Source organism: Rhinolophus sinicus, linkage group LG07 (assembly GCF_036562045.2).
Source record: "Rhinolophus sinicus isolate RSC01 linkage group LG07, ASM3656204v1, whole genome shotgun sequence".
In the NCBI taxonomy this organism is placed as follows: Eukaryota; Metazoa; Chordata; class Mammalia; order Chiroptera; family Rhinolophidae; genus Rhinolophus; species Rhinolophus sinicus.
In genome coordinates, this window is record NC_133757.1 from 49865366 (window position 1) to 49878639 (window position 13274).

Consider the following 13274-nt stretch of genomic DNA (forward strand, 5'->3'; position numbering starts at 1 on the left):
AATCACTTCAGATAGAGACAAAAGACTTCCTGACTCCAAAGGTCTAGTAAATAGCAAAGGCCATTGGAGGCTACGAATCCAACACAAAAAAAGGCAGCGGTAAAGTTTGCTGCCAACTTCTCAGATCCTGAGAAACATGAACAAAGACCGTCCTATCTGAACAAGCCTTGCTCTTCTCAAGTCAATGTTTTCCTGGTGTTGTGCTCTTGACAGAAAAACAAACAAACAAACAAACAAAAAAAAACTTGCAGATTGCTGACCTAAAAGAATGTTAGATTGCAGGGTCACTGAGTTATAAAATGAATACGGAGTAAGTCATCCTTGGAGGCCAGGGCATGAGACTGCTGCCACACAAAAATTTTAAGAGGGCGTATGTGAATATATCTAGTAAATTATGTGCATAAAGTATGTAAATGATTCAGTGTGAGGCTGCAGTCTATATTAGAGTAAGGGGGATGGGAGTATTGGGAAAAGAAAAGGAAACAAAAATGAGGAAGGAAAACTGTGTGTGTGTGTGTGTGTGTGTGTGTGTGATGAAATGAGACTAGACATAAGTAAGGAAAGGAAAAGATATGGGGTTTAAGAGTAGTTGAGCCCTTCTCTGCTACATTTACTAGAAATATTTACGACTGATATTTATGATCTTGAGAAGCTGACAGGAAAAGGACATAAAAGATCACAGAAACTAGGAAGTCATGGGCAAGTGAGTGGTAATGTTGGGGAGATGACTGCAGATGGGTAGGTGTACAGAAATAGGAATAATGACATCTGGTAAAATACTGAAGCCAAATAGCTAGAGAACAGAGCTAGGCTGTGGATCATGATAAATATTTGAAGGCTAAACCCTTTCCTCTTGTGTTTCTTCTTCATATATTTTTTTCTTAATCTTTAAGAATTGCTTATCTCACTTGGATAATAAGTCACATTATCAGTGAACCGTGGAAAACAGTCCCCAGACCTCTAAGCAGATCTTTTTCATGTTTTCTTGCTCTTGTCAATGAACTGTGTGCATTACCTTCCCAGGTTATTCTGGGATGCTTAGGCAAATACTCCATTGAGTTGAGTCATCCTTGGGAGCTGGCTTCAGTGTATATTTTAGTAGGGAACCTAGTTAGGATTTCATGCTTCAGGAAATCTGTTCTGATTAGTTTTAGCTGAAGAAAAGATCAACTTGTTTTAAAACTTGGCACAGAAAACAATTCTGCACCCATGTAGGTTTCAGTGACCATGTTTTTACAATGATAAAAATAACACGCAGGTGGAAAGAAGTTAAACCATTCAAAAGGGTGGCTATCTCTTAAAACTCCCCAGAGTTAACATGATTTCTTGTTTATTCTTCCAGAAGTATCTATCTGTCTGTCTATCTATCAATCATCTATCTATCTATCTAAATTATACATATATATAACATTTAAACAGATCATCTATACTGTATTATTACATTTTAAAAACATAGATGCGAAAATTCATTTTTAATGGTTGCATGATATTCTGTTATAGGGTTATTCTCTAATTTAACCAACTTCTTGAAGACATTTAGGTTTCCTTCAACTTTTTACTCTCAAAAGTTACGATGTTTTTCAGTTTTTTTCTTGTTACTTTGCCTTCCTTTAGAAATGTAATGTTGCTAGAATGGTCAGCACAGCGTCTGACTTAGCAGGTAGTCAATGAATATTAATTCCTTTGCCCTTCATATATAATTTTTCTTCATATATAATTTTTTTTTTTTTTTTTAGGTATGATGATGACTTTCTTTTGAGCTATCTATAGTTTCTCTTTATGGGGCCTGACCAGCTGATATGTCCTCTGCAGCTATGGAAAATATCTTCTTTGTGAAGAGATAATTAACGTTTGTTTAGATTGATTTCTAGCCCTGGATTATTAGAATTCAGTTTAGTCAATGGATCCTCAAATTACACAGCCTACCTGTAGTTTCATCTTGGTAGATAAAAGAAAGTTTTGGTAATCCCTCCAGTTTCAGGTTTATGCACTTAAAAATAAAGTCCTATTTATTGTGGTTCTCTTGAAAATGCACAGAACTGAATCTCAGTACTGCAGGATGCAAGTCTAAGTTTCATACTTGGAACAACAGAGGAAAGGCAATGTCAGGAGAGTTTCTTGAAGTGTAAAATGGAGATGGAGGATACACTCACGATGCACAGCCCGATTTGGTGAAGGCACAGGAAATAAAAACAAACCGAAATCCATGGTAAGCCTAGTAAGAAGGTGTGAAGAAACGAGAGAGAGAGAAGGGGAAATGGCATGGTGTGGGTAAATACATAAAATGCAGATGGGATAAATATAGATGGGTAGAAAATGACTGTAAGTGAAATTGTTCCAGGAATGTCAGATTTCCGACTAGGGGGATTAGTGTGTGCAGCTGTTGAATTGGGGGACGGGTGGGGTGGGGTGGGGGGGCTTATCACATTCTTGAGCTCTCAGGTTTCACTGTTGAGCAATAAATAAATGCCTTTTGGGTGAGTGGCATAATAGTCTCTCCTGGAGAAGCCAATCATTTTACTGTTCTGGGGTGGGGTGGAAGGATTAAGCAAACCACAACTCGACTTCATTATTTATCTATTCTTAACCAAAAGAGTACCATTTCAGTCAAATTTGAAAGAATATTATTAGAACAGGAGATAGAATAAAATTGTCTCTGTGTGTTGTATTTGTTTCTTTGCCATCTGAGGCTACACTACAAAGATGTTTTTGCAAAACTTAGAATAATACTTTTATTTGCTTACCAAACTGTTTTTCTGCTCCAGATTTTAAAAAAAGAGGTGTGAGAATTAATTAACTCACAATAAGAAACCGACAGCAAAGAAAATCCTCTTCTAAGGAAATTCAGGAACCCCAAATGTTTCTTTCAGTCTTTAATGAGCTCTCAGTATAAGCTTGTTTCTCATGGAAAGATGTATTTTCCAAGAGAAAGTGATCAAGAATTATTATTAAAGTGATCAAGTGTATTCTAATGTCTAGTTTAGCTAAATTATGAAAATTCATTAAAATAACCTTTACATGATTTTTCTTACATTACCAACATGTTCTGTTTCTATAGTTTAGTAAGGGCACAGAAGGTCAAAGATAGTAAGAGAACAGAGAGTGTTGCTTCTGGACAGTGTAATATCAGAATATCAGTATAAAATTGCTATAAAAATTAATTGAGTATGTGAAATGAATACAGGTCTGTTAATTCACTCTGATGGCATGTACTCATTCTGGGACCTTGATTCTACTCCTCCCATACTATACTACTTACCACAGTCATTAGGTCACCCCATGATGTAGGGTTAATTTCAGCATATCCAAATGCCATCAGTTCTGAATGATAATTCTCGGCGTGTCGTTGAGATTCCAAGCATACCTAGTTAATGATTATTAATTTGGTACCTATTTTGCCAACTTAGAACACTCACGAAGTACAAAGCTTTGCACAAACGACTATTTCCCCAGTTATCCTTATCATAGCTCTATCCTTGGAGCAGGTTAGCCGAATCGAGTATGCCATCTCTATTGCTGCTCTTCTGAGGGGCTCGGGTGCCAATTACCAGTTGCCGAGAATTTGCCCGTAATTGACTATGTCCCACAATAGGTAACTCTGGAAGTGACAGGCAGCCTCAAGTGGGGTTCTCCCGCCTGTCGATTGGACCTTGCAGGAAGCCCCGCCTCATCAACTTAGTCAAGGGCTGCAGTTGGTCCGGCGCCGGTGAGTGGCGGGTCTCAGCTCCGCCCCGGCCGTCCGCTGCGCTGCCTGGGTCGGCGCCGTTTCCAGTTGAGAGATGGCGGCCGCCGCAGGTAGATCGCTCCTGCTGCTCCTCTCCTCCCGGGGCGGCGGCGGGGGCGCCAGCGGCTGCGGAGCACTGACTGCCGGCTGCTTCCCCGGGCTGGGCGTTAGCCGCCACCGGCAGCAGCAGCACCACCGGACGGTGAGTGAGCGCGCCCGGCGGCTCCGGGGAGGGCGGGGCGGCGCTGGCGTGTGGGAGCCTCCGGCAGGCAGGCCGCCGGGGCAGCTGGCGAGTTACCTCAACTCGGCGGCCGCTCCCGAGGTTGCCGGGCAGCGAGGAGCCGCCGTGCCCTTCAGGCGCCTGCGGCGGCGACCAGGAAGGGAGGGAGAGCGGAGGAAGCCGAGAGGAGGAGGAGGAGGGGCGACGGCGGGATGTTCCCGCAGGACTGGGGACACCAGGGCGGGGACGGCACGGGACTTGAACCTCTCGCTGACCCGCCCCCGATCGCGGTCCCTCCCTCCTTCTTTCTTAACAGCTCTGCCCCGAGTCTCCCGAACGGAGCCCCGAGCAAGTTGTCCCCCTTCCCTCCTCCTCTGGGTGCGTTGGGTGTCCTGAGTTGACGCGGCCGCCGTGTGTGTGTCAGGAGAGTGGCCGTGCCGCGCTTCTGTGAACTGTCCCCGGAGAGCACCCGGACCCTGGCGGCTCGCTCCCGGGGCCTCCCCCGGCCCTGTGGGGGTGGGCGAGCAGGGAGATCAAACTTTATCCCCGCCTGTGCCTGCCTGCGGCTGTGGGCACAGGAGCAGCTCCCCTGCGAGGGATGCTGCATTGCTTCAGGCGGGAGGAAGCTCCATCCCCGGAGGTCCTGCGAGGTCCTCGGCGGTCCTCTCGGAGGGCCGGTTCACGAGCATGTCCACGCGTGCCCGAGGGAGGAGGCGTGGGGGGCAGGCAGAGGGGATGCGAACGTGCGAAGTTGTTCACGGGGGCTGGGGTTTGGTGGTTGTGCTCACCAGGTATTGCTGGGTTTCACTGGCTGGCAATAGTCAGTCGCGAGTTTTTTTTGAACAGCTTGTGTGTGTGTGTGTGTGTGTGTGTGTGTGTGTGTGTGTGATTTTTTTTTTTTTCAGTTGCAAGACATCAACTTGAAGTTCTTGACCACACAAGTCAGCAGGTTCTTTTCCATTGGACTTTCTAGACACATATGTGTTGGTCTCTGGCCAACTCCGAGAGAAAGAGTGTAGGTTTTATATCCTAGGGCGAAGTTGTGTAGCGTGGTAATGAGAGAAGCGCTGCAGACAGCCTGATAGGAGCAACTGGTACCTGCAGCCCTCAACAAATCCATCCACTGGCCTTGTTCTGATTGCAAAGCTCTGGAGAGGAAACTGAACTGGAGGCTTTCAGAGAGGGGGCCCCAAGACCCATGACAGCGTAAAATGAAGTGAAAGAACTATGAAAAGAACGAATGCTCTGTCAGCGCAAGTTGGTGTTGTCATTATTAGTCATAGGTGTGGACCCTATCCTTATTCTTGTGACAAAATGGTACTTTTTCCTACTTGGCATCCTGACGTAGTGTTCTGCTGAAGCTTTTGGGTGCGAGCCATGCTTTTCCACAGTTCATTGTAGATCTGCCTGTTTCATAGCCTCCAGTTACGTGTTTTGTTCTCTAAAAAAAAAAAGGCCACCCAAAAATCTGATTGTATTCCCCTCTCCCTCAAACAGTTTAAAGGCTTCCCAAGTTGTCTTTATCTATGCATTTTGATAATACATATTCTGACTTTGCACAGTTTGTTTTTAAGACTTTGAGCGTGGTATTCACTTAGCGTTTTTAAATTTGTGCCTTGTATGTTTTCCCCTATGCGGATCTGTTAGGCTGTGAGTGTCTTCCTTGTGTGGGTACTTCATGAAAGTGTTCTGGGCTATTCTGGGGTGGGTAAAGGGGATGTGCTGAATTTGTAACTGAAAGCACAATTAAAGTGTTATTTTTGAAGGGCAGAAGTGTTACGGGAATGATGACTTGCAAATGGACTAAAAGTTGTAAGATTTTGAAAAAATTGTACCTGATTATTTAAAATGCATAAAAGAGGTTTTTGTTTTCCTTTTTCTGCGATTTCTCTGATGCTATCATGTACACAGCTGCCTCCATCTGTTACTCTTATGATTCCTCACAAGACTCCCTTAGAAAGGTATCTCTTCGAGATTTGTGTAACTCTTGACATTTTACACCAGAAATTGAGACCCAGAACAGGAGAGACTTGGTTAGGATTGCACAGCTAATATGCAACAGTTTTAGGACATCCACCCATCCAGGTATTTTGACTCCCTTATTGTGTTCTTATTATAAAGTGCAATTGCTCCTTCACGTCTCTATCCTTCCCGTAAGCTGTTGCTTATTAGGAAAGTACTGGTATTTCAAAACCCTATGAATGGGAATTTTTCTCTAAGTAGATGTTGGTATGAGGCAAATGGGGTAGGCAGATATGGGAACAAACAACTTGCTCTTATAAAGGTCCCTGAGAGACACTAAGATTGAATCTTGCACATGAGACATCCTGTATATGTGCAGCAGATGGCACTCTGCATTGAGCTAGATCCCAAGTCCAGCTTGTGCCACCTTTGTTCTGCTGTAGTAGGTATGGTAAAGTAGAGCCGGGGGGGCATAACCAATTACAGGACTGGTTAACTTCCTGCTGGAGAGACATGTTTTTTGAAATCCATCTACTTCCAATTTGGAGAATGAGTCTAAAACAAAGCAGTTCAGTTCATTGGTAAATGTGACTGCAAAGTTATAAAACATAACTCCCCGCCATTAAAACATTATTCAATTGAGTAGATAGGAGTAACGGTGTAGGGGCCTATTCAATATTTTTAGTACCATCTAGTGTAATTTTTCCTGGAATGTGAAGAGCCTGTGATAGTTTCTCAGCTTGCAACAGTAACTAAGACTGATACAAAATGTTTGTCTCATGCCTTTCTGTGTGGTTAGTGAAGGTAGCTGCTATTTTCAAGGATGATTCTTTAAAGTGGGGAACTGCCTTTCATTGTGAGCTGTGTAATTCTTTTGCTAAATCAAACTGTTTTGCCTCTGATTATGACAGCTTGACTGTTGCATTTCCTAGCGGTCAACAGCTATGCTGAGTTACTAAATCTCAAGTTTACTTAATTCTGTCATTGAACTGTTAGTATAGTTTGTGGCTATCCCTCTCTACTTTACACATTGTAGTTCTTTGGCAGAGATATCACTTTAACCTGAAAGTTTTGACAGAGGTTACATTGCCTGACACAGAGGCAAGTCCCAGTTCTTTGATTGGGTTCCTCGTGGTCTGGCCCAGTCTTGCTTTGCCAGATCCACTCCAGCACAAATACTCCACTGTATGTACGGCGGTGTCCTATGTTTCCATACTGAAGTAAATGTTTATGCAGTCCTCGTAGCTGAATTTCAGTCTTAATCCTCCTTTAACCTCTGAGGTCCAATTCAGGTTAGAGACTCTGACCTGCGACTCCTCTTTGAATCTCACATCCTCACTTTGCAGATGAGGAAACAAACCTAATGCGGACTGAGGGAAGTGACTTGTTAGGTTATGCTTGTGGTGAATGACATCTGGGATTAAAATTCTTTTAAATGGAGATGGGTTCAAGAAGAAGTCCTAGTCTGAATCTTGATGGGTGCAGTTCTTGGCTCTTAGTCACTTTCTATTCTTCTATTTTGTCCTCTCTGAATTCTGATAGGATTTATTATTTTCAGGAGACAGATTGACACTGACTTGTCTTGTTCTCTGAATGTTTCATTTGTGGTATCTTATCTTACTGAAAAGATAAGGCAAAGATTGTGTATCTCATTACCTTTCAAATGTCTCTCATCAACTCCAGCACAGTGCTGGGTAAATAGGTGACCTCAGACAAGCAGTAATTGAATATGCACCTGTTTGTCTGCTTGTCAATGAAAAGGTACACTCTTTCCCCTCCCCTGGTTTGATGTGTTTAATTGCTTCCGTAGGCTCACTTGGGTAATTGCTTTAAGTTTGGTATTGCCAGTGTTGTCTTTGGTTGTATATTATGCTTCTTTATGGTGGACTAATGGAGAGAGTTGGTATCATTGGATTAGCTCTACAGTGGTACCAGAGCGAGCAGAAGTATGATTAATACCCAGATTATTAGAAATATATGTTTAAATCTGATTCTCGATTTGTTGTTGTTTTAGTCTACTATAATATTAAGCTTTTGAGGGTTCCGTATAAATATGCTTAGAGTAGAATTGTTTTTAAGGAAGCAAACATCCTTTTTTTTAAATCTCAAAATCTTGCTTATTTTGGACCCCACAAAACATTTGGATGAGTCCATTTGGATTTATTCAACAAATTCTGATTATTTGAGCTTTTCTGAGTCCCAAGGGGCTCTATATACTCTATGGAAGTCTACTCCAAGAAGAAAATCTAAATAGAAAATGCTGCATCAAAAATGGTATATCAAAGGCAAAAACTGAATGTGAATAGTTTTCGGTTTGGGGGCTGCCTCCTGTGTGAAGTTAAAAGCGAGGAATGGTCGTGCTCAAATGCTGTAGCACTTCATTGGTACCGTAATCTGAATAACTGCTGAGATGTTGCTTTTATTTTTTGTATTCTAGCTTTACGTCCTGTGGGTTTTCTTAAAAATTTCTGTTTGTTTTTCTGAGATTAAGGGCAAGATTACCTTTTAAGATCTCAAGATAGCTACTCAATATAAGGGAATCCCATATTCTGTTTTTTATCAATACCATACCATGGCTTATAGATGTATTAGAATTACAGGAATAACTTATTATTAGAAAAGCTAAGATGTTGTAATGGAAGACGCATACTTAAAAGAAACCTAACATTTAGAGCTCTGAAAGATCTTAGGTTAAGGAAACAAGAATGCAAGAGCTTTGAAACGGCCTTTTCCTTAATAGCCTAGCAAGTTACTACAGAGCTGAAAATGTCTCACACGTCTGCTGGTTTTCCCGTTCAGTTCTTTTCCTACAAAATTACACAATTCTGTGCTGCGTTTTAAAAACAATTAAGCTGAGACTGGTTTTTAAAAGTGAATTGGGGTCAAATTCTTCCATTAAGTATTTACACTCAAACTCAGTCTTGAATAATTGCTCCCTGACTTAGATCAAGCTTGATTTGATAATACCTGTTAAAAACCTATATTCTTCAGGTTGAACACAAAAGAGGAACAATCTATTTATTTATTTCACTGCACTTTGTTAAATGCTTGTAATGAGACAGCCTGTGTAAAAATTAAAGTTCACTTTAAGCAAAACAATTTTAATAAGTTTAGTGAGTTATTGACCCATAAACTGCATACAATCTTGATTTTTTCCTATTGATAAAAATATAGCTTGGTAAATTGCAACACCACGTGGGTCTAATAGCATGCCAAAACTTTTTTCTAATGCAATTCTGGAATAATTGGATAATATAATATTGCATTTTGACATCTCAAAAATAAGAGCCTTTTCCAAAGGTTGTTTAAAGGCATTGATAGTATGTATTAATCCAGAAGAGTGAGGTGTTTACCCTTTATGTTTTGCTACTAAAGTTTTCCATTTTTACATATTTTTTTCTTACTATTTATTGCCCACTTTATTGTTTAGCACTTGTAATAATCACCAGAAAATTGCTGCAGAGCCCATTAGGTGTTTGCGGCTGTCCAGAGGACAGTCTCAAACATAAAGACTTAACACTGTGCTGCTTATAGGTTACACGATCCTTTAAACTTCTGTTTTTTGTGTGTTTTTTTTGCCTTCTAAGACTGGACTACTTTGGAGTTATTATTTATCTATAGTAAGTGGTGTTACAGGCTGTTTAAGAGTATTAATGTCTGCTTTAAACTTTACAGAAAGTTAATGTGACTGATAATTTGTCAAAGAACAGGAAAGCAAATAGGTTAGCGTGAACATCCTGACTTGTACAGACACAGGAGTAGACACAGAAGAAAGCGTCTAAGGTTTGAGGGCATTGTTCCCTTGTTTAACTCCCAGCACATGCCTCTGAGAGGTATTATTGTCCTAGTTTTATATATGTGGAAATTGAGGATGGGATAGATTCACTTCTTCTTAAGTGTCATATACTGTTGTAATGCTTGGGATGCAAAAATGGAGAAGACAAATATTTTGGAGCTGAGATTTAGCCTCCGTCTGGCTAGAATTAAAGCCATACCATGCTGGCCGTCAGTATGGATCCTCCTTCTCTTTCATCTTCTGCTCTTTCAGCCATGTTTCTTTCTCCAGCATCTACTGCAGTTTTCTTCCAAGAGATCTCACCATCCTTCCCCTTGACAACTTTTCATAAATCTGTTTCTCTCCCCTGCCCTCCAGGTATTAGCTGATAAGGGGCTAAGGCATGCTTCTTAGGAATCTTTGTAATTTAGTTTAGGATTCTAGTAGATCTGATAATTACTGAGCATTGTTTCTATGTCAGACACTTTGATAACATTGTATAGTGTACTACACAACAATCCTCAGGCAAAATGCTGCTACCATTGTACAGAGGAGAAAACCAGGAGCTAGAAAGGGTAAGTAACCTGGACTTGTTCCGAAAACATCTGTCGAACTCTCACTCTGTGGGATGCTGTGCTGGGAAAGACAGATGCCTCTGAGATGGTCGTCTGGCCAGGTGACATGGACAAACAAGACTGTAACTCTGGCTGTGCCTTTCTTTTGTTTCCTTATGACCGTTCAGTGGGGGCGCTGCCTAGACCTACCTGAGAGAGTTGGGCAATGTTTCACAGGGTGGCCTCGCTTAAGCTGAAGTATGAGGCAAGGTAATGTGTGGGGGCCTGGGAAGCTGGGGGCCACATTCCAGGCAAGACCAGGATCTGACGTGACCATATGGGGAAGCAAGATGTTTTGGAGAAACAGCCAATAGTTTGTCATAACTGGACTATGGGCAAGAATAGCCAGACGTTAGGCTGGACAGTAGTAGCGATGCCATTAATAATTAGTATTTATCAAGTGCAGCATGTTTAAAGCGCTTTCCAGAGATAATCTCATTTAATTCTTGTGACACCCTAGGAGTAGGTACTGTTATGATCCTCATTTTACAAATAGTGAAGCTGGTTACCTCAGACTGGGTGAGCGATTTGCCCAGGAACACACAGCTAATGAGGGGCACACCTGGCATATCAACGCAAGCAGTCCGGCTCCAGAGCCGCTTAACCGCTGGGAGGGAATCAGACTGAAGGGACTTGTGAAGGACTGAAATTTTATTATGTAGGTCAGTGGTTTTTTTAAAACTCAGTCCACAGTAGAAATACATTTTATATCATGACCCAGCATATGAATGTGTGCATTAAACTAAGAAAAGTTTCATGAATCAATACTTTTATGATGTATGCAGCATAGGTAGTTTCTGTTCCGTTTTGTTAAAGAATACTGATTGGGATCCACTTTAATTGATTCTACAAGGTAAGCCACAGTTTGGAAAAATCCTCCTAGTCAATAGGTGAGTTTCCAAAGAATTTCAAGTAGGGGAATCACATGATCAGCTCTGCACTTTTAGGCAGGTCACACTGGCCACCATAGGAAGGCTGGATTAGAGAGAATGGGACCAGAAAGGCAGAGAGGCCAGGAAGGGGCATCAGAATGGATTAGGCATAAGACACCTGAACTAGGACAGCAGCACTGGGGATGGAGAAAAGGGAAGCGAGAGGAGGGAGATTTAGGAAATTGAACTGGTAGAACTTGGTGATTGGATATGGGGACTATCAGCTGGTCCCAGGTAGAAAGGCAGTTCAGTCCAAGGCCACCTGATTCTATTCCTCGGGCGCTGAAACTTTATGTGTTTCTTGTTACAGTCAGTTAAATATGCTCTGCTTCTACTTTTATATATAAAAATGTGTTGACGTGGTTTATTCATATATAAATGATTTTTAAATTTCTATGTGAAATCAGTTGCCCACCTTATCTCCATATTCCTGCCCCCCACCCCTCCCCCATACCATGAGAATCTGGAAGGTTTGCACAGCAGGATGAAAAAGTTCACGTAGCATGATGAGCACTCAACAAATCTCTGTGCGTGTGTTCTATGTTATATTCTTCCAAAGCAGAAACTCAACAATATGTTCATTAATTAGAGGAATGCTTCTGAGTAATTTTCTTTGACTTTGTTCTCTTTAACTTTCCATTTTTGCAGGACTTGATTCTGTTTAGGGAATATTGAACATTGTATATATGATGGTCTTATCTTAAACAAACAAAAAACAAAAATGCTCATTCCTAAGCATGAAACCTTTTCTTAGTAAAATGTTAGCAACCTCTCTTTCCACATTAGAAATGTAGATGTGAGATTCATACTGCTTCTGCCACCCTAGTTTCTCAAGAGCGGTATTAAAAAAAATACAATTGAGAACAAGTTATTTGGAGTTATTCTCTAGCATTCAATTGACTAGGTACTTTGCTGGATTGCTTTACTTAGAAAGCACATATTCTTCGGTCTTCTAGGTATTACAATACAAAGATAAGTCTCTATTTATTTGATAACTATGACAATTTGTTTAGAGACATTACAATATCTGCTTTACCAGTAGAGATTGTATTTGCAATATAGTTAGTGAGCCTTTTGAAATCTTATGGGAATAAAGGGTCACTGTACTATCACAGATTTTTTTTATTAGTTTTGTGAAGTAAATAAATGAAATGATAGAAGTGGTAAAGAGTGTGTATGTGTGTATATGAGTTTGTGTGTGTGTGTGTGTGTGTGTTTCCCAGTCACCAAAATAAAAGTAATTGAAGAGGATTAGGTGCCATGTGGTATAATAGTGTTAGGCTCAAGGTTCTGTTCCTTTCTGTTCCATGAACTTGCTACCGTGTTTCCCCGAAAATAAGCCCCACTTAAGATCGTCAGCCAGATGGATGAATTTAGTACATTAGGACGATGTTCCAGAAGAAGATGACATGACTGTATTTGAAGAAATGTAGATTGGTGTACATGAAAAAAATAAGACATCCCCTGAAAAAAGCCCTAATGGAGCAAAAATTAATATAAGACCCGGTCTTATTTTCGGGGAAACATAGTATTTAACTTTGTGCAACTGACTTAACCTCTTTGGTCTTAATAAGTAAGGATGCAGGGCTTCTTAAGACACATATCGCTTTTATGTAGCACATCATAAATAATTTTTATGTTATTTCATTAGGAGGCTTGTATAAAAATCATAAACTCAAGTGTAACATACCTGCTTATTCTCAAAAGGGCAAGGGCTTAAAGTGAAGAAAAATGGCTTTCTAGTTCCTTTTCAGGACAGTTTGCATGATTCTTCCGTATTGATGAACAGTTTACCCTGCATTCCTCTTCAACAGGTCGTTATGTCTTTAGTCCCATCTTTTTCTTTTGTCTACTTTTCCCAGCCAAACTGCTGAGGGAGTTGGGGACGAGGTGTGGACGTGGTGGGGACCTCAGAGCTGGGGAGATGGGACAAGGAAAAAAGCAGTTAATGCTGGAGTGCTGGTGTACGATGATGGCACTGTTCTGATAATTAGTTTATTCTGAGCTGTGGCCTGCCAGCCTAACACAGGAAACGTGTCTGTTTTCC

At 41.2% G+C, this 13274-nt stretch overlaps 1 protein-coding gene across 1 annotated transcript in view; it reads left to right on the forward strand.

The window, feature by feature from the left end:
* The first annotated feature begins 3737 nt into the window (after positions 1-3737).
* The window catches only part of MCU (mitochondrial calcium uniporter), a 182996-nt gene continuing 173459 nt past the window's right edge, over positions 3738-13274 (forward strand). Inside the window, exon 1 of the mRNA XM_019745865.2 lies at positions 3738-3926. Within this exon, the coding sequence (XP_019601424.1) occupies positions 3780-3926 (147 nt within the window). The 5' untranslated portion in view covers positions 3738-3779. The remainder of the gene's footprint in view (positions 3927-13274) is intronic.